This window comes from Eutrigla gurnardus, assembly GCF_963514095.1.
Source record: "Eutrigla gurnardus genome assembly, chromosome: 9".
NCBI lineage: Eukaryota > Metazoa > Chordata > Actinopteri > Perciformes > Triglidae > Eutrigla > Eutrigla gurnardus.
In genome coordinates, this window is record NC_139923.1 from 10550126 (window position 1) to 10577760 (window position 27635).

The 27635-nt window shown below is 40.4% G+C and overlaps 2 protein-coding genes across 10 annotated transcripts; one reads left to right on the plus strand and one right to left on the minus strand.

Moving 5' to 3' along the window:
- Positions 1-543: 543 nt before the first annotated feature.
- myrf (myelin regulatory factor) lies at positions 544-21923 on the minus strand. Of its 9 annotated transcripts, none has more exons than XM_084016585.1 (27): positions 21299-21923; positions 12018-12108; positions 11581-11886; positions 10980-11041; positions 10034-10256; positions 9825-9904; positions 9533-9647; positions 8701-8914; positions 8547-8623; positions 8336-8446; positions 8134-8239; positions 6886-7086; positions 6521-6629; positions 5707-5816; positions 5466-5626; positions 5267-5339; positions 5088-5170; positions 4917-4985; positions 4733-4816; positions 4445-4512; positions 4213-4287; positions 3905-4135; positions 3641-3734; positions 3351-3413; positions 3038-3143; positions 2772-2846; positions 544-2651 (listed from the first exon to the last, which is right to left on the minus strand). In XM_084016585.1, the coding sequence occupies exons 1-27, from the start codon at positions 21342-21344 to the stop codon at positions 2571-2573; spliced, it is 3114 nt and encodes a 1037-aa protein (XP_083872711.1). In that variant the 5' UTR covers positions 21345-21923; the 3' UTR covers positions 544-2570. The 9 variants fall into 9 exon arrangements, with proteins under 9 accessions (XP_083872711.1, XP_083872714.1, XP_083872708.1 ...); XM_084016588.1 differs by having other exon boundaries at positions 3950-4135; positions 9804-9904; XM_084016582.1 differs by having other exon boundaries at positions 9804-9904; positions 21299-21922.
- A 2325-nt stretch (positions 21924-24248) lies between these two features.
- On the plus strand, positions 24249-27100 carry LOC311018824 (transmembrane protein 80-like; the record flags this gene model as incomplete). Its single annotated transcript, XM_084017893.1, has 6 exons — positions 24249-24267; positions 24482-24498; positions 24611-24704; positions 24775-24867; positions 25797-25998; positions 26680-27100. 6 exons carry the CDS (start codon positions 24249-24251, stop codon positions 26687-26689), a joined length of 435 nt encoding a protein of 144 aa, XP_083874019.1. The 3' UTR covers positions 26690-27100.
- Positions 27101-27635: the final 535 nt, after the last annotated feature.

Consider the following 27635-nt stretch of genomic DNA (forward strand, 5'->3'; position numbering starts at 1 on the left):
TGTGTCCTTTCTTTCTGAATAGAGACACTTATGGAATACAGATTTTTTAATTTTTTTATTTAACAAAAGCTAAAAAAACCGCATGGTTGTGAGAATTAGTGGCGACATTGCTTTAAGTTGCTTTAAAATAATAATACAATACAATAGAAAAGAAGCGACCATACAATTTGGTTATACTCACGGTATTATCATTACATCATTAAATTAGTAATTGTATGGTCACAGTAAAGTATTTAAAACATCCAGAGAAATACACAAAACAGTCCAGAATATCCAAATCCATCTCTGCAGTGTGCGTACACTTCTGTGGAATTTCCATAGCTAACGCAGCATTTGAGTTGTCTCTGAGCTGAGATGTTTAATTTTAGAGAAATTATTGGCCATGCACCAAATAAGAAGTTAAACCTCGCTACCTGAAAGACAAATCACAAGGTGGAAAGTTTACCAAACTCCTCAGCGACTGTGGATCAATCTCCGGACTCCATCTAGTGGACAAAATTAGCTATTTGTTTTCAGCTCACGAAACAGACAATACAACGGAGCAGAAATGAAATCACAAATGTATTTACTACATGCATTTACATCGTATTACAGCATATTTTTTGACAAAGGCTTTGAAAATGTAATGATAAAATGGGCTAAAAAGATAAAGTAGTGATATTAAAGTAGGTAGTGTTATGGTAAAATCCTCTGAACAAATATTGCTAAAATTAGAAATGTATTGTGTGTATGTGCTTACATGCTTATCAATAATTTCTGGGCTCCATTAGCTAAAAGTTATTATATTATTGATAATACAACAACCCACAAAACATATCAACTATAAAAACAATATGATAAAACACATCAGATAAAAAGGGGCATTGGTAGTACAAAATGAAGCTATACAGTTACATGTAATGCAGTTCTACCAGAGTATATGAAAACAGTCTGGTGCACTAGGTAGAGCAAAAGCAGTTCATATATACAGTGCAAAAAGTGCTACAGTGGTTTCATTATGCTAGCTGGTGTATTATAAATAAGCTAAAATAGTACACTTTACCCACTGAAGTCGTCATAATTATACCGAAAGCATCGTACAGTGTCTTTATATTATGATAAACTCCATAAACTTAGGTCTGATGGCTGTTTTTCCTATTTACTATTGATTTTTGAGACACACTATTGTGTTATTTCTTTCTGAATACAGAAGCATATGGAATATAGATTTTAAAACAAGTTTTCACAAAAGCAACACGAGCATGATGGTGAGAGTAAGTGGAGAATGGCTTTACATTATTATAAAGAACAATAGAAAAGAAAACATCATACAATTCAGTTATACTTGAGGTGTTATCACAGCATATTCTTAATTGTATAGGCACAGGAAAGTATTCAAAACATCCAGAAAAATACACAAAACAGTCCAGTGTATAATATCCAATTCTATCTCTGCAGTGTGCGTAAAGAAAAAAATAGCAACTCCTTCTCAGCTTTATGATCGAGCCATTAAAATGGAGTTTCCATAGCTGAAGCAGCATTTGAGTTGCCTCTGAGCTGAGATGTTTCATTTTTAGAGAAATGATTGGGCATGCACCTGAAATGATATATGCCATGTATTGCTTTGCCAGCATTCTGTCCAGTTAGCGAAATACAGTGTAAGCTATTCCAGTGTTTCTTGAAATATTGTCAGTGTTGGACTTGTTGCATTTCCACTATCAGACGCTAAGAGCTAACAGTGTTTCTACGTGTTCATTTCCAGTGATTTGTTTACGTATCCAGTCTTATCACACGTCTTCCACTCAATCTGCAGAAGTTAGTATGACCTGTAGGCTTTCATTTTAGGAACAATAAGGATTTCGGTCTGATAGTATGTGTATGAACATACATTTAATGTAACAATTTGGTGTTTTATTCAATGTCACAATTGAGACAGAAATACTGCACAGCACTTATTTCTCTGTGCAGTGTTTAGTCAGATGCTGCACGCGGAGACAGCAGACAGTCTAGTCAATCGCAGCAACCTCAAACACAATGCTCCACTGTAGAGACCCAGGGTTTGCCAGTGTGCACTACTGAGGTATACTTTCAGTGCGAGTTGCAACCATTCACTGAGTCCTTCAGCAGAAGCCAAGGATCTTATCTCCAGTGTATAAAATGTTGTTTCACTGCTTTGAGTGTAAATACAGATTCATTGTATTTAAAAGGCACAAATGTGTGCAGTGTCATCTGAAATCACTTAACCTGGGCTTCATTTGTATTAAGTATAGATTTGGTGATCGTTATTAAAATGAGCTAAACACTCATGGACTCAGGTAACAGTGACACAGCACAGTCAATGACAGTGATCTAAAACAATTTCAGTGACGGGAAGAAAAAAAAAATCCAGTGATCACAGCAAAAAGATATGTCTCAATCCATATACACGTGGAGGGGATTACAATGGGGACAGTGGTATATAGCTTGTTCTGTATGAATATCTTTAAAAAAGAATGTACAATAATGAGACAAAACCCATCACAACAGCTTACCAATGGAACCACAAAGCAAAACATGTGATGTAAAGGTCCTGGTACACATCCTCTTCCTTCTCACACACAGCTGCTTTGAATGAGAAAATGGTAGTCAGAGTACGATGAGTGTTCTCCTTCAGTGGCGCAGCTCACTTCACTCTGTCAAAAGCATGGGGAGATAAAAATCACCCGTCATTGAATTATTACAATAATTGGATCAAACAACACCGAGGAGCCACACGGTGTCTAAAAGCTTCTCGTATTTTGAAGTTCACTCACAGACAGAGAGACACGGAAGTGATAGGAGACGTCCTGAAAGGACAGCAAGGGCACTGACCACAGGTGATGAGTCCCCTTAGAGAGAAGTATCAAGAATATAATGAGTCAGTAAATAAGTTAATTGCAGTATGTTGCCCTTGGGGAAATACGCAAATGATAAATAGTAATGCTAGTTTTGTATACTTGTAGTGGTACGAAATGACCTGACATGGATCATGATAATGCAATACATAATATAATAACAATATTATAATATGACTGCGTACCTTTGTTGATGAACTCTGTCCTCCATAGAGCTCTGTCTCTGTGTGGTCGGGGCACAAACGTCCCTTGGTGGCTCCACATTGTCGTACCCACACGCTGTTTGTGGACCTGCAATGGATTAAAGATTCTTTATGTCACTGTAGAATACAGTTGAAATTAAAATGAATACCATTTCGAGATAAAAATGTATTTATCACTTATTATTGGCAACTTTTTCTCCTGGGGAATGATTAGGATGATTTATTGACCTGTAAAGTAAAGCATCACCATTGCATGCATACGGTTGTGTAGATAGTGGGATGTTATTGCACTCACGTCATGTGCAAAGTGATTTGCGAGATGGAGGAATTCCTCTTTCCATGGAGTGATACTGTGAAGCTAGAGTCAACATAAAAAGCATCAGCATTAAGTATCAAGACCTGAATTCAGTCTGTAAAAAGGAAAACATACCAAGAAGTGACGAATCAAAGAGAAAACTTGAATAAAGGAGGGGGGGGATTCAGATTCACATACATCCATACAGGGCATTATGTTTCACTGAGTGGTGACAATCACCAAATCTGTACAGTAGCAACTCAAGTCCAGTGCAACTTTTAAGTATATACCTGCAGCTTTCAGGTGTTGTGCAACTCTTTGTCGTGATCTCTTGGTTCGTCTCCACAATGTGTAGACTAGTCAGAGAGGGAGCTGACCTTCCTCCTGCAAAAGTAGGAGAGCATGAGCGCCGTACCCATACTGTAGCATTCCACTGTACAGCATGTAGATAAGCTTCATTTGCAGTTGGCAAACACATGGCTTTACTGTGTTTGCATACTGGATATTATGTGTGTGAAGAAAGTGCCGTGTCTGGGCTGTGTTTGTGGATTTACCCTTTGTGTGCAGGCTGCGTTGTTTGCGTGGCAGTGATGGCTGACCTGGGGGCAGACGGTTGGTAGCTCCCACTTCACCCAGGTCTGTCGTTGACGGCCTTTTGGACTTGGCAAAGAACAAAGGTGCTGAGGTGTGACTCAGACGGTTTCTATTGCGCCCTTCCTTGTCCATCGGACGGGACTTGAACTTCTTATTGATGGGTCCTGGTGTTGGAACGAGGCTGCCTAATTCTGGAGAAGGAAGATAATTTACCTGCTTTGAAGACAAATGTACGCCACACTAAAACATCTCATATTTGCTTACTAACCTGGTGTGGATTGGTTGTTACTCAATGGCATAGCTGTAGCTGATTGGTTGTTTATGGCTGTAGTTGAACAGCAAGCTGCATGATTTGTAAGAGAATGAGAGAAAGTATCAGATCCCAGTAAAAATGTTGTATTATATTCACTGTGCTCCGACTAAGCTTGGTGATTACTGCAGTAATCAAGTATTAGTTTTCAAGTTCACAACTTATTTAGGTGGTCAATTAATCCACTCACCTGGTGCAGGGGTGGTGGACAGTGGTGTGTATGGACTCTTACGTGAGGATCCCAGTGCAGATCTGGACCTGCACCAATCAGATGGCAGTACAAGAGGTCAAGAGTGCTTTAGGTAAAAGGATTCATTTAAAACCCAATTAATTTCACAGTGTTTAGATATGTGACTCATGATCCTCTTTCAGAAAGGAAAAAAGGAACACCCAACTAAGCAATCAAAGATAAGACAGAAAGAGTAGATCAGAAAATGAAACAATGAAGTAGCAAGAAAGGCATATGCTGAACGCGTACCATGGGCAGACAGGTGGACAGAAAGTTACAGTGGCGGTGAAGATGGGCATCCAAGAGATGTAGAAAACACAGGGAGGAACATAGCTACAGAAAGCAGGAATAGATTATATAGAAAGACATTATAGAGAAGTGGAAAATTGATTCATGTCACTATAAAGCTCACGTGTCTTTCTTCCTCACATACCCATCTTTCTCTGTGACGTCTCCTTTATGGTGAAGAGTCAACACATAGAGGACGGACATGGAAATGACACTGTCGGGGGACAAATAAAGAACATGTCACTTCTGCACGCGGGTGAAGCAAATGTTTTGTTTGTCCACCACTCCCTCCCCAAACACATTTTGCCAGTCTAACCTGAAGGCCATGACAATGACAAGTGCCAGGATAGTTCCCTGCATGAACCTCTGGCTGATGCAGCCTTGATCTGGAGCCGAACTCTGAAAAAATAAAAAAAACCCACAGAGATGACATTGAATGGTAAATCCTGCTGTTCACTTATAATAGTATTTTAATACATCATGTTGACTACGAACCTTGCTTCCAGGTTTGACTGTCTTCTTCCTGAGTGGGCCACTTCCTGTTCTGCTAAAATAACTCCCTGATTGGCTACAAGGACAAGACAAACAAATGTAATCTTTACATGATTTTTTAAACATGCAAGATTCTGTCTGATGATGTGAAACCCCCGTCTTTAAGCCTCACTTTCAGGCAACTTCTGCTCCTTGCTCTCACCTGACAGTGCTGCCACTCACAGTGCTCTTCATACTGTCCAGACGACGCAGCTTGGCCAGTTTGCGGCTCCAGCGCTCCAGTTCGTCGATGCGAGTTTCCAGGTTGTCTGTCAGCTTACACAGCTCCTTCACGGCCCCCACGTTCTCCATGAAGATTCGGTCCTTTGAAATAAGAGGGAGAGCTGTTAGTGTGTATGGACGTGATATCTGTGTGCACTGTATGTTTTATGTGTTTTCATTACCTTGTTGACCACTAACAGTTTGGGGATAGTTTCTCCATTGGCACACACCACATCACCGCTCTCCTTCACTGCTTCAGGCAAGATTTGCTGAACCTCTTGAGCGATCACTCCTGCAGGAGGAAATAAGAGGCGATGAATTGAAGAAGAGCCTGATGGCATGGACATGGATATACAACACGCTTGCTTTACAGTAGCAAAAGACAGATCAAATATAAACAAATATTCTCAAAGATTGTCCTTTAAATTAATGTCTATTAAGTGTGGGGCTGTCCTCGACCAAAGGTATTCTTGGTCAACAAACAAGTGTCAACTAATCGATTAGTTGACGTATTCGACAGATCTGTAAAACGCCACGGAGAATCACACAAAAGCACGTTCAATCTTGTGTTAACCAGTGATGTGCTCATAAATGTCTTGGAATAAGTCATACACCATGACAAAAAGCATAAAAAATTACTAATCGAGCAGAGAAATCGATGTCGATTCGACCGATTTATCAACAAATCGACTAAGAGGGGCCAGCCCTCGTTAAATGTAAATGACCTAAATGTAAATGTAGTTAGGTCACTATCTTACGCTGAATGAGGTAACACAATGATCAAGCCTATGGCTCGCTGAGGAAAGCCCAGTATTACGAACTGGTGTCTGTGGCAACATTCCCAGAAAAAGTCAGATATCTTGGAAGTGAGACCCAAAAACACATCTGCAATTACCACATCAGATTTTTGAGTAACATGTGACATTATGATGATAACATGGTGTACAATGTACAAAGAAATGGAGATGACGGAGGTGTTATTTATGAAGTTGTTACCAGTATCTGCAGTGTTCTCTATGCCCACGGTGGCAGCAAACTCAGGCTTGTATTGATAATGGACCAGCCTCATCTGAGAGATCCGTTTCAAATTGTCTGTGGTGTCGACCTACAGACAGACAGAATGACAGAGACGTCCATGCAAATGGTATGAAAACACAATGGTCATGTTGCAGATGAAAACGCTTGAATCACATACAATGAGAAGACAGAGTTAAACTGCACAGTCAGCTGTGCTGAGCATGAGCATTTAGATGATGATTCATGATGACAAGCACTCAAGGCACACAATGACACACTGACAGGAAACACGCTACATGCACAGGCACACACCCATATACATACACACTGAATGTCATCCTGACCTCCTGGACATTTTCTTTGGCCCTGATGTCAGATGGGTGTACCAGGGAGCCCATGACCTTCAGGTTGCCATGGACAACAAGGGCCTCGTCCGGCCGGTCCGTGTTGATGCCGACTCTCCCGTGGTGGTAGACCGAGTCTGAAAGTTGGCCACGCTGCCACAGCACCTCGTTGTCACTTTCAAACTGGCCTGGGTTGGATGCCTGTAACACAGAAACAAAGGAGAAGGTGCACAGACGAACATTGCTACAGATGTTTCGAAAAGAAATGGGAAAAAATTATGCAAATAATTATAATATTTTAAGAGGAATAGTTTGACATTTTGCTGAGAGTTAAGATCAATAACACTGTGGTGACTCCAGGAAGTGCTCTGCACTGCTCCAGTTAAGAAATGGTCTAACTAACACATAACATAAGATGGCTTGACTCTTCATCAGACCGTATAGCGTAGTCAGTTTTTTTTTTTTTTTTTAAATGTACTGAATAAACAAAAGTATTCACTAAACTGTGGTCTCATGTCAGCCCATTGGCATTTAAATACCTAGAATACTTCTTAAGCTCATGCATTCAACTATACATTGTAATTTCACTCGACATCTGGACTACCGGTAAGTACAATCAGCAGCGCACAAAGTGGGAATGCACTATATGCGTCGCATAGGAGCGCCACACTGGGGGGCTCCAAAGCAATGGTAAAAAAAACTATATATATATTGGTATATTCTATAAGCTGCTGTTTGCGCTTTGCGTTTCTAAATCATTTCTGCATTCCCTTAATGTTACATAGAGTTGGAAGTGGGGGGGCGGGGTAGGCTACAGTGGCTGATATACTTAAAAATAAATCTTTATTATTTAAAGTGTATACATGTTTATGTCCGGCACACTTGAGTGCAATGCCATTGCATAGAAAACCATGTATCTCCGTTTATTTTTATTTTTTAGATCAACTGAACAGTCAAATGTTGCTTTATGGGTTAAGAAAATTATCTTAATTAAACAAGGTTGTTTTCCCTTTGTCACAAAAGATTGATGTTCTGAAGATACATGTTTTTCACAGAACAGCTTACGGTGTATATTGGAGCATAAAGTAAGTGAGCTGGGGATCACAGCCACGGAGATAAAAGGAATGGAAAGACAATGGAGAAGATGTTAAGATCTACACAGTGATTTTGAAGTTCACAGAAGTATGTCAAGTAGACCAAAGGTGTCACATTCACAAGGGATATGATTGTTGTAGGAGGCAGACAGACATGGCCAGACGTTACCCTGACGATGATCCTCTCAGATGCTTGGGCAGCCACAGTGTAAGTCTGACTGTGGGACTGAGCATGTAGCGCCACCACCAACATGAAATACCTGCCGGGACAAAAGCATCGATGTGTAGATGTGACTACTGGAGCTTTCATGGGAATCATGGTGAATCATGTTGACAGTTGATGGCAAGCCTCTCACCTCTGGTCAGGGTTTGGTTTTCCCTTCTTCCGCATGTTATTTGCTGTGGTTTCGCTGAAGTGGAGCCGCCCCACTGTGACCTTTGTGACCTGCTCCGAGGGCAGGGTGACCCTGAGAGAAACAAAATCCCAAACATTAGGCAAACAATCCATCCTCCTTCTACAGCTGTATACTGATTCGTGAACCGAATCTTTAAAGTGTTCAGACTCACATCACTGGCTTAAAGGGTCTCTTGCTGCGGTCGGACTGTGACTGCTCCACACTGATAGACTGGTTCACAGCTTCCACCTGGGGATGAAGAGAGAAATGAAATACACGCTGACCGCTGTATAGCTAATGATCTGTCACGGGGATGTCATATTCACCATTTTGTCTCCACGCACCTTGACTCCGTTGAGTTTGAGATAGAAGCAGTCGATGGGCTGCAGGCCGTCACTTGTCTTGATGTACTTGGGATCCCCCAGCATGCCTACGTATACTGTGACCTGGAAATGATTCTTCTTCTGGCAAACAAAAGCATCATCAGCCAAGGAGAAGTTGAAGCCCTTGTCAGCATCAACACGGTAGGTTGGCATCGGACTAAAGACAGAGAAAGAGATATTATCAATAGGATGCTCATATCTGTTGTAATAAAACTGCTGCATACTCTCATACTATCACTTGGGGGGGCTTCCATATATTTTTAGGTCCAAGCCCTCATACACATGTGGACGGAGCATATTCAATGGATGTAACTTGAAATGGACAACATTTTATAATCTGTGTGCGAAGCTAATACATGCCGATGAAAACTGTGTCTTCATGCAGGTGCAGTGTGCTAAACGTGATGGGCAAGCAGCTGGTTTTGATAACACATCTGAAAGGTCTTGCAAGTTCATTTTAACCTTCCTCCCTATACTTTTTTATTTTGGCATTGCAAAAAGCCCAAGTAGGTGTACACTAATTTCTCCCTTTACCCCCTCCTCACGTTGTCTTTCTGAGCCGAAACCCTCGTTCACTCCCACGCACGGCTCACCTCGGAGGAATTTGCAGACCTCTAAACCCTGCTATTCCTTTGACACTCCCGCTGTATGCTTGAATTAGTCATTTGACCAATTATAACTTCTTTCATTGTTGGCTCTCTGCAGAGTTCTTTCAGCTCTTTTTTTCCTAAAGTAACGAAATCAGTACAGATATGCCAAAATAAATTCCACCCACAGCTCTTTGCAGTTTACATCATACAGGGGCGTCCACTTGTTCTGCTGGTGAGGTTGCCACTTAATGCACTGATAGTTTGGATCCAGGTAGGAGTTGTCTGCATCCTGCAGTAAACCTGCGACAAACAGATCAACCATTAAAGCAAGATAGAAGAATGCTAAGAATTTCTGCAATTGTAAACGTGTTTATCTGTGCAACAGTTAAAGGGGAGGTAAGAGCAGCTGAGCGTCAGGTAGAGGAGGTGAGGAAGAGGAGAAAGATGCCTGCCTACCTGGTTCTTGTTTGATGATACCTGTGAGGATCTGGGCATTGATGGTGCTGTTGGGAGAGTCGGAGTGCTTCCTCTTCTTGGCCTGGTGAACAGGGATGCCTCTGTGTGAGGAAATGGCAAAAGTCAAAAGTTGCACACATTACTACTCCTTCCCATCATTCCCTTCTGCTTCATACAAACTGGACAGCGCCATCCTCCCCCTCTCCCTCCTGTATAGCTTCATGACTCACTCCTGTCCCTGTGGATGCTGCAGCAGCTGATGGAGCATCTGAGTCTGCTGCATGTCTCCACTTCCGCTTGTGGCTGGACCCATGGGATACTGTGTTATCATGGGCTCAGGCTTCAGGTACATGTCCCGATGCATGCTGGGATAGTGACCGTGTGGTGGGAGGGGTGGCGTTGGAGTCATGTGACACATGTTCTCAGGTGTCATGGTCCTGATCATGTGAGGATCTAAGAGACACAACAGGGGAAGGAGCATAATGTCTACGTGATCATACGTGTTGTTTTTCAAAATACATTTGATCGTAAACGGGCTGCAGCCTTTTCTTCTCCTCAAGACTGATCTGTCTGTTCTGCATTTCAGACTGCAGTTTATTCTACCAACTTAGCTAAAGGTATTTCCATTGTTTCAAACTGGAGAACTGGAGGGATGCCCATCAGATAACACTCTTCCACACCTTTTTACTCATGGGCAAGACCAACACAGGTGTGTGAGCTGCAAGAAGTACATAATGACTTTGAGTAAAAAGAGAAACAAGCCGGCCGTATGCTGGTTCACTTCTTTCATCTTTATGGAAAATGAATGCTTGTAAACCCGAGTTAAAAAATGTATATTTAGTTGATAAAGTTCATTTTCCAGAACCAGTTTTCTAACTGCTGATTAATACATGAGACACACATTGCGTTCAATATATTGATTGGTTTGCACATGAACTTCTTTTTGTCTCTTTGCTGTGTTTAAATACGACAAAGTGATGAGTAACAGATTGATTGATTTTACTGTGACCCACATACACCTCTAACACTTCCGTGGCTTCCTCTGATCCTCTGTATGAATGCAGTCCACAGATTAAAGCAACATTTCTGTTTGTTATATGTGCTCCTTTGTGTATGCTCTTTGTCACTTTCTTTCCATACTTGTTTGTAGGGAGAGGAAAAAGATGCGTCACTTACCATTCACCTGCTGAGGAGAGTACGGCTCGGAGCTGGAGTCTGGGGGGGACTCAGGTAGTGTCCTAAAAAAAAAACAGAATGCAGTAGATGTTATAGGACCAAAAATAGTAATAATCGACCTTCAAATCCTAAAAATCCTAAAAGAAATACCATGCTTGAAGCTGGCAAGCATTCCCTTGTATGTTCTTCTTATTTTCTAAACTGCCATGATATTTAAGGTAGAAACTCTCCTTTGGGATCAGAGTAAGTGTAGACGTTCTTTACACAAGATTGTGTGCGTCAGGATTTTTCTTCAGGATGTAATTTGACTCTCGCTCTGTCTGTTATCAGTCTCCCTCCCCCTCTTGACCAGCTAGTGTTTTATTTGTACAAATGAGGCTTAATCAAGTATTGATTGCATAATGGGTCCATAGTAGGGTGTGTGTCTGGTTTTGTTGCAGGCTTTAAAAAAAATATTGCTTCATCTGCGGCAAATTCTGCCTGATTTCATGTTTAAAATGTGAGTTGAAGGAGTTTCTTGAACATTCCTAAGTACCGACTAATGGCGATACTTTCTCCTTCTTGTGCCTCTATCCATCTACCTCCGTGGTATTGTGCTCACCCTGGAGCGTAGTGGCCCCTGTGCTCAGGCTTGACGTGAGCCTGCTGTTGCTGCTGCTGTTGCTGCTGCTGCTGCTGGTGCTGGTGTTGCTGCTGCTGCGGTCCCAGGCAGAGGTAGTTGTGTCGGAGGCCCAGGGATGGACCTGGGGGGTAGGCGTTCTGACAGTTAGGAGGCCCAGGCGGAGGGGCTCCTTGGCGCAGTGGAATAGGGGGGCTCACACCACACACCAACCCCCCAGAAGAGGACACTCCTGCCTGGGGAGATGAGTAATTTGGTCCTGGGGTGCTGTGGACCTCTGTGAAACAGCTGGGAGAGAGAAGAAGAAGAAACGGATTAGCCTTATCAGGAAAAAACAAATTCCTTTGTAACGACATGATCTGATTCGGTTGGTGTGTGTTGTTTTGACGTTGCTGGGTTGGTTTGGAGTCCCTACTGACATGTCAGTGCTATCGTCCTCCTTGCTGATGTACTCTTCCAGGATACTGGTGTCGATGTTGGCTGGCTCCAGAGAGCTGATAATATCATGACCTGTTGTGAAGGGAGGGTCGGGAACACAGAGGGTAGATGGAGAGCATCTGGGAATTAGCAATGGGAATCTTTCATCAACATTACACACCGGCAATTCCCTGGAAGATCTCTCTCTCTCTATCAGCATATTGTTAATCATTTATAGCTTGTTCCAATTAACCTAATGACATTTAATCAATGTATTTATATCAGGGAAATGTACACATATTTTGCTGAATACATAATCAATATGTAAAAAAAAAAAAAAAGAGCTAAGAATTTAAAGCTCAAATTTACAGGAGTGACCAACCGTCTAAATATGTGTTAGTTGTCAACATTACAGATCACATACTGATGATTCAGTGTCTCTAACTGCTTACACATATAGACTGGAATCACTCCAGTTGACTGTTATCATCTCTGACCAAGTTACTAAACTAGACTGTAGCGTCCTCATGTTCCTTCTTCACTACCATTGACATATCACACAGATTAACTAAATCTGAAAGGTTTGTCATTCCTATGTGTGGCACTATATATATATATATATATATATATATATATAGTGCCATATATATATAAAAAATATAAATTAGTAATTTTCTAATTCCCTAATGCTCGCCTTACTTCACCCCAGGGTCATTTTCACCCTTTGATAACCAAAGCCTCACAAATCCCAAACACATGACCCCACTTAATCTTTAAAACACCAACATGCAGAACAAGCACTCGCTCTTATGCATATATTTAGAAAAGAGTAAATCTCTTTATATAGCTCGCCGGTTCTATAAGAGAAAGTGATTCATTTTCTTTAAAGTTGTCAATAGTTGTCCCCGACTGCAGATGCTGAAACAGAGTGAGTGAGAGAGGAGAGGGGGAGCAGGACGGAGGGGGTGAAGCAGAGGGTAAGGACCTGGTATATAGTGGGTGGGCAGGCAACCCCAGTCTCTCCTTTTTCCCTCTCTCTATCTCTCTCAGACACACACACGGACACACACACACACACGCACACACTTTCTCTGATAGATTAAGCAGCTACTCAGTTGGGAATGCAAGGAATTTTTGTGTTAACATAGGAAGGAAAAAAGTCTCCTTTTCCCTCTTTTTTTGTTATTCCACTTCGCTTCACTCTGAAACGCAACTGAAATGTCACTTATTAGTATTATTGTCACAGTTCCTCTACTAACCCTCCCCACACACTACTCTTCACTGCAAATCATTTAATGGGCGACATTATCTCAGGAATATTATGTGCTTTGTCCCATCCAAGTGTAGAGTAAATATCAAACATGTACAACCATCAGACATTAAACCCAAAAACCGAACCACTTGTCATCAACCAATTACAGATTTTTTGGTGACAGCTTGCAGACTAAAAGTGAACGCTTAGACAAAAGCATCTAAACCTTAACTTTTGTAACCATGCCTTAAACAAATGCACAAAAATGCAAACAGATGTTCTGCTTTGCACTTGTTTGCAGTACTATAACACTTTTTTTTTTAAGCCTGTATGAGAAAATCAAAACTATGGTACAGTGTAAAAAGAGCTAAAGACAGCAGTGTTTGGTATTAAGTACATTAGTTTGTTGTTGCTGCTTTGAAAGAGTAATTCAAATGGTCCATGTCGCATTTTGTTGTTTAAAAAAAAATGTCATTTTGAAAAAGGATGGCTAGGTTTCAATTGCAAAGTTAAATTTTTGACATAGAAGTGAGATGTCTTATTTTGCCCGTCTGTTGACACAATTAGCCAAAGTTTGTCAGCAATAGCAAAAAACTGTAAATCAAGGGCACACCATATTCTATTGTTTAACATTATAAATCCTCACATTACCATGTTCTTGGAGAAAACAAGCTTGTTTACACTGACTGGCTTTCTTCGCTTGATAGAAACAGATGGTTAATGTCTCTCTAAATACGTGCCAGTGCACCGGGAGAAAAGCAGGATGGTTCCCCTTAAATAAGATCCAGATGTGCACCCCACCCAAATAGGCAGTAAATTTACCCTGGCAGGCCTGATAACGAAAAATAGAGAGATGGAGGGAGAGGGGAGGGTAGATAGATGGAGTTTGAGGGGGCAAGAAAGACAGAATACAAGTTTGATGTCCAAGGATGGAATGAGAAAGGGAAAAACCTGCAGGGAACACTGAGGAGAGAATATGAAACAGGGCTGTAGTCAAGTGTCCAAAAGGCTTCCAAGACTGAGGGCATTGGGTTTGAATCAAGAGCGGCAGAAGTTCAAATCCTTGATCGAAAATCCAGTCCTCGGCCGAGATATTCAATATGTTTAGTTTTAGTTGCTGTGTACCCTTTTCACAAAAATAAAGGAAGAGCTATACTTGGAAACAGATTCTGTAAAGAGCTTCACATACTATCTGATTTTTTTGGACAGTTTTTGGCAGTGGAAAGAAGTTGTGAACACAACACCGACATACGACACCTTGTAAGTTATAACAGTTTCTTATTTGCACATCCAGCAGTATCAGTATTTTTTAGTTCTGTTTTTCATCTTCACCAACTCCTGATGGAAATAGTTATTTAGCTGCTATATACCGGACAGACAAACCAGTTGAAATTTGCTAATACGCTGCGTAAAGCTGCAGATTGAAGTGATAAACACAATGTCACATTGTTTTAACATTGTCATTTGATACAATGTTATACTAAACAATATTGATTAGCCACTATGATAAAATGCACTGAACCTTTCAAAGAGTCGTTAGAAAATAAATGTTTCAGTTTCTCATAAAACACATTTATATATTCACCTCGATACATTTTCAGTGGAACAGTAGTAACATTTACACTTTCTAGAAACAGATAAGAACATATTGTAATTGCCCACTAAAGCGCATAAACGAATGGTAATCTTATTTGTAACCCCATTTATCCAAAGTGTAGGGCACGCTGCCGGTTATAGTTTTTCTGAAAACTGGTGAACTGGGGAAAATAGCACAGTTAAGTTAGTTGATCCCTGTGTGAAGAAAGTTGACACTGAAAGGAAACAGGAAGTTAACAGGTGTAAAGTTCATAGGGTAGATGAATGTCAGTAGGATTTCATTAGTGAGAAAAAAAATGGACAAATCAGAAAAAAAACAACAACATATATATATAAATCCAATGCCTAACATAATTACAAAGCCAAGACACTGACATATGTCTGATTACAATTGTGTACTACTTCATGGGTCATTAAAACGCCAGTAGAACATATAGCTGTTGGAGCTAACGACAAATCTGTCAGCTGTTTGAAGGAATCTCACACTTTCTTGCTTTTAACAATTAATAACAATTCAGTAAATGTATATCTATGGACCGTATGTTACATTATGTAATGATGTTGCCTTAAGGCTCGGTTATGCTTCCGCGTAGTGATCACGCAACGGCCACGCAGTTGCTGGGAGACCGTGATGGTTCTGCGTTGGATTTACGTGTCGAAATGCAATTCAATGCCACACCGGTAAAAGGCGCTATGTTTTTTGTAAAGACTGACCGACCGACCGAGACTCTTGAAGTATATCGTCGTTAGCCTCGTTATAACCTATTTGTTTAATTTGTTCCACAATTTTTCAGAACTTGGTGTTTTATTTCTTTGTGCAAAAGCGACAAGGTGCATACAATAAAACGAGGTGCAAACAATAAAAGTAGCCTTTTAAAAGTTTAAATGGCGGTGTTTATGAGTGGAAACCGGAAAAGCGGTCTCCAGCGGATGTAGTTAGCGGACCAATCACAGCCGATGCCGCTGCGTTGGTGTTGCGTTGCGTTGGTGTTGCGTCGCCTCGACGCGCGTCTAGGATTTTTGGGAGGCACACGTCAGGCCCTTGCGTTGGACGTAAGGGGGGTCCGCAAGGACGTAAGGGGTCCGCAAGCCCCCTTGCGTTGTGTCAACGCGGAAGCATAACTTGGGCTTTACACATAAAAGAATGATCCCAGTCACTTCCATATAGTGAGGCATACAGCTTATTGGTACTTTCATCACCTTTGTAACAATCTCCAACGAGTACATTTTTGGCTTTACAGTGTGACATGTCACATTTGTAACGATTAAAGTTGGTAGGAAGTGCTGTCATTAAATGCTATTCTTTTGAAGGATAATTGTGACATAAATTAAATAACTTTAACCTCCAAATCCCTGAATCAGTTAAGTGTAAATTGCTGTGATCTGGATGTGTAAATGCCCCTGCCCTCTTTGTTTGTCTCCGTCCAGCTGTGTTCCAACAAGGAACAGTGAAATGATTGTCAGTCCAACTTCGATACAGACTGGCCTTTTGAGAGATTAGGGGCTGAGAGGGGAGTGTGTGTGTGTGTGTGTGTGTGTGTGTGTGTGTGTGTGTGTGTGTGTGTGTGTGTGTGTGTGTGTGTGTGTGTGTGTGTGTAAGCATACGCATGCATGTGTGCCGCCATTTCAATGCCTACGTTGTCAGCAGGGTAATAATCTAAAATGAACACAAACAGTGAAGCAAGTGTGTGCCCATTAAACATGATTTGACTAATATCAGTCAATCAATTGCACAGCTTTTCCTTTTCATCACTTGTCTTTTAAGCATAGTAGTATTGTAATTGTATTCCTGTAGAGTTGTGCAAACTAATAGTAAGGCCATGTGCAATAAAACAAAATGAATTTCAAAAGCTGAACAAAACTTAAACTACATTTTATACAAATGTTTTGCCTCCAAATGAGATTTGTGTCCACTCACATGCGTGTTAATAATTAAACACTTAGGGAGAAGGAGCAAAGTCCATCTGATTCTCAAACAATTAGACCTGAATGAACTTAGCTGCACACCCACATATATGCACAAACTGTACAGCGAAGGCACTTTTTAAGAACATGAAATTACCAATTCAACGTTTTGCAACAAGACTAAAGCGGATGTTTGTATAATCACTCAAGGTATTATATAACAAGTGGATGTCTACTTTAAACTAGCAGGTGTCATTAGTCCATATACTATATCTCAATTAGGAGATAAATATCACAAAATCAACAACAAAAAATCTGACATATCTTAATAATGTCAATATACTCAATTTACACAAGCAAACTATCTCAAAGATGCTGCACAGTCTAGGAATACAGGGATTGTGCCTACATTATGAAATCAACACACATACAGACGCAAATAGTAAATTAAAGGAAAGATGTCAAATCTACAGAAAATTGAGAAAGTCTAGACTTTGGCATAAAACCTAAGAGTGATAGACCTTCTCCATTTGTTTACAAGTCACTGGTAAAAGCGTGAAGAGCACCACTACGACACAGATATTAAATAAGAAGTGAACACAAACAGAAAGTCCCTCATCGGGTAGGCACCAATAAATCACAGCTAAAGAGAAACAGAGCGGACAGAGCGGCAGAGTACCTGCGCGTAGCCAAAGCATGTTGATGTCCTTGAGATGAAAGCACCTGAAACAGAAGATGAGAAGAACAATTCCTCTCTAATTTTTCACATGTTTCCCTACTCAGGCCGAAAGACTTTCTTCTCTAAACCTGAGAGTCACAGATCAGGGTAACAAGTGTGTGTGTGTGTGCGCGCGCATGCATGCCTATGCGTAAAAGCATATGTGCGCAAGTGTGTGTGAGAAAGGCTCGGAGAGCGTTATAATGAGGATTATTCCCCAGTCATGAGAAAAGGCTGTACCAGGCTACCACACACAGCCCTTGTCGCACACAAGCACTGGTCGCACCGGCAGACCTGGCTCAGGAGATTACAGGAGCGACGAGGCTGGGGCCGGTACACGGAGCTGGGGGGGGGGGATTGAGGAGCATTACTGAGCTGGTGAGAGAGGTAGAAAGAAGGTGAAGAAGACATCAAGGCCTAAAAAGGAGAATTGGTAATGCTCAGAGTTCAGAATCAAGACAGTCAAGTGAATAATCTAATTTAGATGAATAAAAACTGTTGATAAACCCCTGCAGTTATCATGGCTGTATGGGTTATAGATAAGATATATATATAAAAAACAGCCTCTCTTTGAGTTATTACACGCACACGACCACAACACAGTGTCCTTAATATCCAGAAGTCCAGTTCCACCACAAACAACATGGACTGATTGAGGATTACTCGGCAGCCAGCACCAATAGGAATGAGGCACAACAATGAAAAATAAAAACCTACTCGTAAGCACTGTAAGCCTGGCTGCTCAAAAACAATACATTCCTCTCAGTGCAGTTCACTGCTAAACCCGTAAATCAGAGGAACGGTCCAAACGCTCCGTTTCACACAGGTTCTCCAAGATGGACGACCGCCTTCCCCTCCATGCTTCACAACTACTGTGGGAGTACACCGGGACTTAATAGGAATTTTGATAGAGTAATAGTTGCTCGTGTTTTAAAGGGCAGTGTGAAGTAAGAACGTGTTTAGTTCACTTTCAGACTCTGTTGGTTAGGAGGTGAACATGCTAAGTTTTATTTCTGGCAGATCAGGGTTAGTATCAGTGTCTTCCTACTTGACAACTTCATTTGAAATTGAAGGGTTTTCATCCACGTTAGCAGCATGCACGGCAACGTTCACCACCATCGGCTCAGACTGAGAATTCTGACCCATGGATCCATTATCCATGGGTCTAATTATCTAATCTTATCTAATGACAAATGTACAGACACAGCAAAGTCAAAACACTAGTCTGTTTGCACGGAGGCTACAAATCAGTTAGTGTGCTCTGGCTGCCTTCTTTCACCTTTTACTATGTTAAAAAGTATTGGCTGGATTGTCGTGAACACTGGCACAAACATTCATGTTCCCCAGAGGATAAATCCTATTAACTTTAGTAAAAAACCTGTATGCCCACCTCGGTATGAACTGTAACAACTTTAGTGATCCCCTGGCATCACCTTATTATATCCATTGGTTTATTGGTTTATGACCAAATGGGATTGATGACAACAACATTCCCTCAGTCTCAGCTGCATACTAACATACTATACTGAGTTGGTGAACATGTTAAACATTAAACAACATCAATCAATTAGTCGACCAATTCTGATGGGTATATTATAGACCAAACAATAAATATAAAAAGAAATTAGAAGATTAACTGAAAGTGAAAATAATTGTTTTTTGCAGCCCTATTTCTGTCCTCAAAGCTCAGCTGTGTACAGCCTTACAGAGCCACTACTGTAGCGGTAGATGCTTATTCTAGTTCATACATATGCAGTCTAATGGGTCACCATTTAATCAAGTGTTTGGCTGACTTAGGATGGGGCAACACAACAGCAATAAATGTCATGATTCTTTCATGTGCAAACATGGCTCTGCCGGTTGTCTAAGTGAGTCAGAGAGGAGAAGGTCAAGTTTTGGGGGAGGTTGGTGGTTTAACTCGGGTTTCTCTCAACAGACCATCTCTCTACCCTGAGTCTGCACTATCTCAGCTCCTCACCCTGTCTGCTCACTGTCACTCTAATGGAGTCAGAGAGAGCGAGCGAGCGCCTGGCGAAGGCCAAATACTTGAGGAGAAACACCAGTCTCACCTCATTGTGTTTTAACAGCCACCAGGGCTATGTCAGGAATGTACACTGTGCATTAGTGCAAATGTATACATATTTCACTAATCCTATTAAAACACAATTTACCAGCGCCGGAATGCATTATAGTGGCGTGCGTGTGTGCTTCTGAGTGAGTGCGTGTGTCTCTTTCAGATAAAGGGTGAGATGAACACGGACACTAATTATCTAATATATAAAACTCAACTCAACTCATTCAAGGTTTATTACAAAAACACCTGAATCCAGATGTGAGAGAGATATAATCTGAGAGTTTGATATCGCCTGAGTTAGTCCAGAGGAAGAACAAGTTAAATAGGAAAATAAGCATCTGAGGCAGCACCTACTGTATACTTCTCGTGGACAAGTTGACATTTCAGTCCAAGCAAAAGTGGCTGAAATAAAGCCAAAGTAAGAACATCTCTCTCTTCCTCCCAAAGCAAGAATGTAAACATACTAAATTCCTGTCAGAGTGGCAAGGAACATCTGACAGTCATAGATGGCTGTGTATATTTAAGTCAACACTTTGTGTATACTGTAATCAAGTGTTAAGTCCCTCTACAGACAACTTATTATACATAAACCACAGTATGTGTTTTATGTGCACTTGACTTCTGGTACATTTGACATTAAGCTTCCTTTAAAAAAACTAATTAGTAAGATTCTGTGTCAAGCTGTAAATTATAGAGTGCAGTTAAAAAAAACCTCTTCAAACAAATATGACAAAATCGAATTGCCTTGCTTGTGTTATATGAAACAGAATAGGGCTCACAAAGTCATGAATATTATCAACATGTGATGGAGTAATTCATGGAATTCATTCAAAGTCTGCAAATCAACACACAACTATAATCTAAACGTTTGGTAGATTAGGGATGTACTACAAAATCATTTAGTATTTATATTGAAAACATTTTGCAAACTAAAATCTCAATTATTTCAAGTCACAACAATCAAGCTGATATTGTGGGGATGAACATAAATGTGTGTTTTTTTGGTACTATTCATGTTTTTTTCATTATGATGAGAAAACACTACATCACTTTTTGAAATACCATTGCTCACGTCTGTCTCTAACACACACATTGTGCCACAGCACCCTTGCAAAACACACCATGTATCTTGACTTGAATTCCTACACCCTTCCAACCCTCAACCCCACCCTCCTCCACATCGTTTCTTCCCTTAGGATTCCCTGTTAAACTTGATCTGTTACCCATCAGCAGCACTTTTGCTCTGCACACCCTTTAAACCTCCTGCCGCCTTGCATTTTTTGTTTTGTAAGATTGACAGCCAAGTGTAAAAGTTGAAGTGAAACAAGAGTGTAGTACACATAATGTTTTGGAAAACGTTCCCCCGAAAGCCACAAGTCATATAAGATATATGACTATATTATATAATATTAACTTATATGACTATATTATATTAAGAGTATGGTGAGGTTAACCACCTGTATATGTGGAGCATTAGAATAGATTAAACCAGGCTTTTTGACACTTAAGTTAAACTATACAGCCTAAAATACACAAGGCAAAACTAGATTTGACATGAGCTGACACTTATTAATTTTGTCCTTCACTAAAACACATTATTTAGAAGTCAAATCTGTAGTAAAAGTAACAAAAGAAAATCACACGTTTCAGTTTTACTATCAAGTTTCTGTCCACTGAGTTTTAATACTGAAATGCAGCGATTAAAACATATATAATAATAATAATCAAACATCCTTACCTTCAAAAAACCTCTGTAACGCTTCTGTTTCATCTACCACGTCCATCCTAGCAGGTCCCACATAAAAAGCCCATCCATTCAAAGTCTCCCCTTGTCCGAACGAAATCAATTCGGATCGGGGAAACTTTCACATACACATCACGGAATCGAGATGATATTATTAGGCAGGACTTCTTGTTTGAGTTCACATAAATCCAACGTTGCATGCGGACAACTTCTTTCTCCCGTTCAGCTCCTTGGCACTGGGTTGACGTCCCTTAGCCTAACGTCTCCAGTGACGCTGCGCTCCGGGCTACAACTTCAAAACTATAGTCTCGGCTGTTTGCTTTTTAAAAAATGAAGGTGCCAACAAAAATCCATATAACGTTGAAAAAAGTCGCCATCAGGCGCCCCTTCATTTCAGCTCCCACTAGCGTCATAATAAACGTTGGCAAAATCAATACCGAAAGTCTGTAAGGGTAAAAAAAAAATCTACAGGAAAATAAAAAGTCTTTCGAAATAATAAAAAAAGGTGCGCGTAAAAGTTGTCAAAAGTTGTCTCAGAAGTCCGCTGCGCTGATTCTCTTCCTCCTTCGCCTCTCCCTCTCGGACAGGATGTGTGTCGGAGGAGAGGAGCGAGGCAGGTGAGGGATGTGCGCCAGGCTGCTGCTGCTGCTGCTGCTGCTGCTGCTGCTGCTGCTGCTGCTGCTGCAAATATCCAACAAAGAAACGTGAATGCAAGGACGCATGTGTCTGTGGCTCCACAGCCGGTTTCAAGTTACTTAACTTACATAATATCTTTATTGGTTTCAAACTATGTGATTTCCCTCAAAAATGTTAAAGACCGGTGAGGTTATAGTCGATTGCTTGGTCATTGAAAGAAAATGAATCGGCAACTATTTTAATAATTAGAAAAGCGAAGATGCCTGAAATGAGCTGGTTCCAGTTTCTTCAAATATGATAGTTTGCATCTTTTCTTCGTCATGTAGACCCATTTTAATAAATGACATTTGAAAGCGTTGCTCTGGGCTCTGTGATTGGTGTTTTTTATAATCCATAATAATATGCATGGTTAAAATAAAAAAATTAAAAAAACAGGGGAAATGCTCGGAATGTTGGCTCAAATACACACAATCTAAACACACTCTTTGGAAATCGTCTAAAAATATGTCTATGTATATGACACATATTGCATGGGAGGGATCTCTTCTCTGTTGCTTCTTTTGACTTTCTCCATAATGTTCTCTTAGGTTTTTGTATATTGAGTTTTTGTTATTCTAATGAAGGCTATATATTATATGGGTGCTAACAGATTTCAAAGCCTTCTGATGCAAATTTACAATATTATAAAAAATAAATTGTACTTGGCGGAAACACTTTAGCTTAACAAAACAGTAACAATTTCTGAGGATGCTTTGGGGAGAAAAGCCTACAACACACTTCATCTAATGTGCTGCCAAGTTCAATTTGATTCATGACCCTAAATATAAATATTTTCTCTCTCTCTGATCAAGCAGCCTTTTAAAATTCCATCTTAAACAACCATACAGTAAAAGGAGTGTTTTGTGTCAAGGCTTCCCAAGGGGAGGATTTGAGGGAATGATCCATTTCTCTCAACCTTATCAGCTGCAACCCCCCTTATAACAATGCCACTGTGTGCAGCCCCCGCAGCATTGACGCCCACCCCTCCCTTCACCCACATGTGAGATGCTGTTGTGTTGCCTTGTTCCCCCACAGCTGGAGCATCTCCCTCTCCACCGCCTCCACCCCTCTGCTTTTCCTCCATTCAACCCAGACAACGCCTCCGTTCTTCCAGCCACACTATGCAGATTGTTTCAGAGGACAAGCAAGAAAGAGAAACACAGAGAGGCTGCAGGGGACAATGAAACAGCTGGCTATGCTAAAGCAGTTCATTTTGTCATTCTATATTTCTTATCTCATATAGCTAACTGCATGTGCGTGGATGTGCGTGTGTGTGTGTGTGTGTGTGTGTGTGTGTGTGTGTGTGTGTGTGTAGCTCACTTAATATTGTTAGGTGGATATAGACCCTATTGGCACAAAAGCAGGTCCCCATGGTTATGACATTTTTAGGATTAAAGTTGGGGGTTAGGTGCAGGTTGTGGTTCAGCATGTGTTGAATAATAATTTGAACGTATAATGGTTTGTGATAGTAGTGTCCTGATACATCTAAACTTTGAACATTGTGGAGGGGGTTATTAGCCTCCATCTCATTAATTTCCTGTACAGTGTAGGCCCAAATTTAGCATAGTGATGTCATGGCCACTTACGGAAATGTGTCTTCCAATCGTCATACATCATTTAAAGCTGCTGCGTTGATTGATGTGTTTTTGTCACTTGGGTGGCAGCTGAAAAGCTGAAAATAACACATGTAACGCATATAAACACGATTACAAATCCTTTCAAAAGAAACATTTGCTCTACCTTTCTGCCTCTTTAGCTTATTGCTAAATGCGTCATATGCTCACCAGCTAAGCTAGCTTAGTTGCTAAATTTACAATTTGGTAAATATGCAGCCAACAGTGGGTTTATTAATCTTTTCTTTTTTTTTAACACTGAAAACTGCTGCTTACTGCTGCTGTTGCTGGAGGCGGAGATTTAACAGTGACATTTAACTAACTGTTGTGTTGTTATGTGTGCAGTTTTAAACACCTTTTCTCACTGATTCAGTTACACCACCACTGGACAAACTGAGCAGTCTATTATACGGTCCAGGGATTCAAACAGACGCCTTCCAGCCAATCAGAAAATAGATGACGTCTATATTTAACTCATCATACTTGCCAAGTTTCCATAACTTTAAGACTTCAGTCAAACCGTTCTCTGCTTTAACGTGAGCGCATTTTAACCATATATTTAGTTCATTATTTGACTGTGATATTGTAGTTTATCTTCCAGCCAGTAGGCGGCAGTGAAGTTTCATCTTTTTTTTGTGTTTGGAAAAAAAATCAAAATGGCGATGCCCGGACCAGGTAGGTGGACGCGTTGCTATGGTTGCTTTGGACACACATTAAGCTAACTAGCTAGCGCTACACCAAACCGCTAACAAAGTCAATAATTTACAGCCACTATAAAGAAGAACCGGTAACAATACTTCTACTTTGGTTCAAGGTGGTAGTTCGATGACGTAAAGAAAATTAGCTAACTTTGTCCATTTCGTTTCTGTCGGTCTCTCGCCCTCTCTAGGAATATCATCCAGTGTCGTATCCTTTTCATTGCATTCAGCTGCGTAACACTACGCATAAAAAGGACAGACGCCTGTCTCTATCACTGACTGACTGATGATAACCGACCATACCTTAACACTGGACCCAGCTGTCATCTGTTACTTTCCAGCTACTTTTGAAGCTGACAACAGTCTATTTTGTCTTCTATTTCCTGTTCACTCTCGGCTTGATCATCAGAAAGAGTGAGTGCTAAACTGGTCTCAGATCTTGATTTTGATGTACCTGTAGAGAACACTTATTTGTCACCTTCAGGCTTGGTGCTTTCTTATCCTGCTGATGATCTGGCCTGTGATGTATGTCTGCTGTTCCTCCTGGCTGCTCTGGAGTTCCTCCATTTCTTCTGTGGTGAGAGCAGAGTCAGACATTCAACCATGAATGACTTTCTGACACAGAGCCCTGCACCATGCCAGTTTACACTGCATACAATTCATGTGTACTTGATTGCAATATCACACATTATTGCTGACCATCCATTTCCCAAAGAATATCTTTGGTTGATGACTATATTTTGTAACCTGCCAGGCAACCAGTTACACTGTAAATACATTTACATTTCCACCGTTCCACAGGGAAACATGTAAACATAGATGTCTGCAAATAAAAAAAGAAATAACACTTGGAGACAGAAAGAAGAAAAGTAATGCAATGTGTGTTGCTTACATGTACACATAACTACATGCATCTGGTACATACAATAAATAAAAGAACAGTAAATACCATTAATAAGCAGCTTAAGGACCATAGGGAATTCTAGTAACTTTTGTAGTTTACTTAAACATCTGAAATATATTTTAATCAGGCTTCCCAGCGAATGCTAATGCAATCAAAACTTACTAACTAAAACAAGGAAGTCATAGGAATTACATTTTCTAACAACATTGTGTATAAATGCAGTTTCTGCAAGTGGGATTTTGAATAATTCTGTCAATAAAGTGGGAAGCAAGAGCTGCCTGCAAATTGGCAAAAACACATACTGTATACTAAAATAACCTATGCTTTGACAAATGGTTGATTATGAAATATCCTGATAGAAAACCTAATACTGGTCAAGCAAAAGAAACACTGGATCCATCATTTCCCACAATACAACCAATAGAATCATTTCGTTTGACCATCCCTGTCTAGTAAATGCCCATGTCTTTCAAACTGCCAGACCTCGGTTTGTAATGCATGATTTTCTGTTATAAAGTTTGAGTCTTCCCTTTAACAACAGGAAACAACCAATTCAACAGCAACTGACATCTCTCTTCCACTGACTTTGACCCCGTCTGCAGGTGTGAAGGGCAACCTGGCAGAGAGCGAGGGCTATGTCCTGGGGCACCTCATTGTGACGGCGACAACTATCCTGCTGACAGTCTACTTTCTGGTGTGGCAGACGTACGTGCTGTGGGCGGACGAAATCCTCAGCAGTGTCTTACTCGTTGTCTACGGCTTGGATGGAGTCCTGGCTTTCAGCACTTTAGCTCGACTGGTCAGGTCAGTCACACTCTCATTAGTTTTCATCCAAGACATTTTATATTTAACCTCACCGGCCGTGATAGATGGCTTTATTGGATTACGTGACAGGTGAGACCACAAACATTCTTTTTATTTTGACAGTTGCATGCCAGTAAAAATGATAGATTTGTCAGTAAATCACAATATGTGGTATCATACATAGATAACATACTTCATTGTCACATGAAGAGTTTGGCCTCCATTTCAACCTCCAGTTATTTTGATTGACAAGATATGTCTTCGTAATTAGCATTAGCGTTCCATAAATCTGTTTTGAAATACCTGAACACACCCGGCTTTCCTTTTGTTCGTTCTTTTGTGCAGGAATGAAATAAGCCCCGGTTCGCTTTAGGACACGTTTGAATTATTGATATGTGTGGCATTCATTCAAGTGATACTCTATACCTTGTATAATGTTGTCACATCCTCAAATTTTCCTCCCAAGTTAGATCAGAGGACAATAATCTGATCTCTTATGCTAAAAAGATGGATATTGTTTATTCAGGTGAACGGAAAATACATTCATAAATCAGTGTAGATGAAGACTTGTGAAAAACAAATCTAAACTAAACCTGCAGTCATTTTAATGATTGATTTTGGACAACGAAACGTGTATGTTTGAATAAAAGATTTGTATTTGCTCTTCTTTGTGTCTTACAGTGTCTATTGAAGAAGCCTTCCCTCCATCAGTATGATGTATTTTATAGCTGAACTCACATCTCCACTTCCTTGATGCAACCAGAAATCAAAATATTTTTGTCCTGAGGTCATTTTGAATATTTGTAACATGAAGACTTTTTTGTGTGTTGCTGTAACTACGTTTGTATGATATTTAAAATGTGGGAATAGTTGTTGAATAACATTTAGAATGTTTTCTATGAGGATCTCTCAGGGATTTCACTTTTGTGCATTCAGGTCCGTATGACATATCGACATGAAATATTTTTCATCATTTAACATTTGACACTTGACGAGCAGTTTGCTCTTTTAGTTCAAGTGTCCTTCTGTACATATATTGTTTTACATGTGTTGAAGGCGAATATATGTATTTTTGTTACTTTTAATTATTTATATTAAACATACCACCTTTAATAAGATTGAGTCATATATGTTCATCTTTTCGCCAGTAGAGGGCGCAATCTTTTTGATTAAGATTTGAGTGGTTTGAATGCTGATTTTAGAACTGAAGAAGGAACATTTTGTTTACCCATGTCTTCCATTTGTAGGAATAATGAGTCAAGTAAGGACTGCACTATGAAGTGCTTTTAGTTATATTACCATCTCTTTTACATTAGGCTACCGACTCAAATGGCATTCATACAAATTATTCTCAGTTGAGAATGTTTAGGGGGGATACACATTTTATTGCACCCTACAAATTTGGATCAACACAGATCCTCCCTACTTCTTTAGCTATCAGTCATTTACTAATCCACATTCATCTAACAGGTGATTTCTCAGCACTGACAGCTTAAGTTAATGATCAAACCGAATTGCAAGGTTTCCAAAGTAACCAGTTTCAAAACAAATCACTTTTCTGAGTGTTCTTGAGCAACAGCTGAGTGTACGGACAAACACTTGTGCATGTCACTAACTGTAGGTCAATCCAGTGTGTG

Excerpts from the sequence above, each read along its gene's own strand:
- myrf (XM_084016582.1), bottom strand. The coding sequence starts at position 21,344 with ATGGACGTGGTAGATGAAACAGAAGCGTTACAGAGGTTTTTTGAAG. Across the intron at positions 9,648-9,803 it reads TATCATCAAACAAGAACCAG|GTTTACTGCAGGATGCAGAC; the intron begins GTAGGCAGGCAT and ends TGTTTGTCGCAG. Across the intron at positions 4,817-4,916 it reads GACGTCACAGAGAAAGATGG|CTATGTTCCTCCCTGTGTTT; the intron begins GTATGTGAGGAA and ends TGCTTTCTGTAG.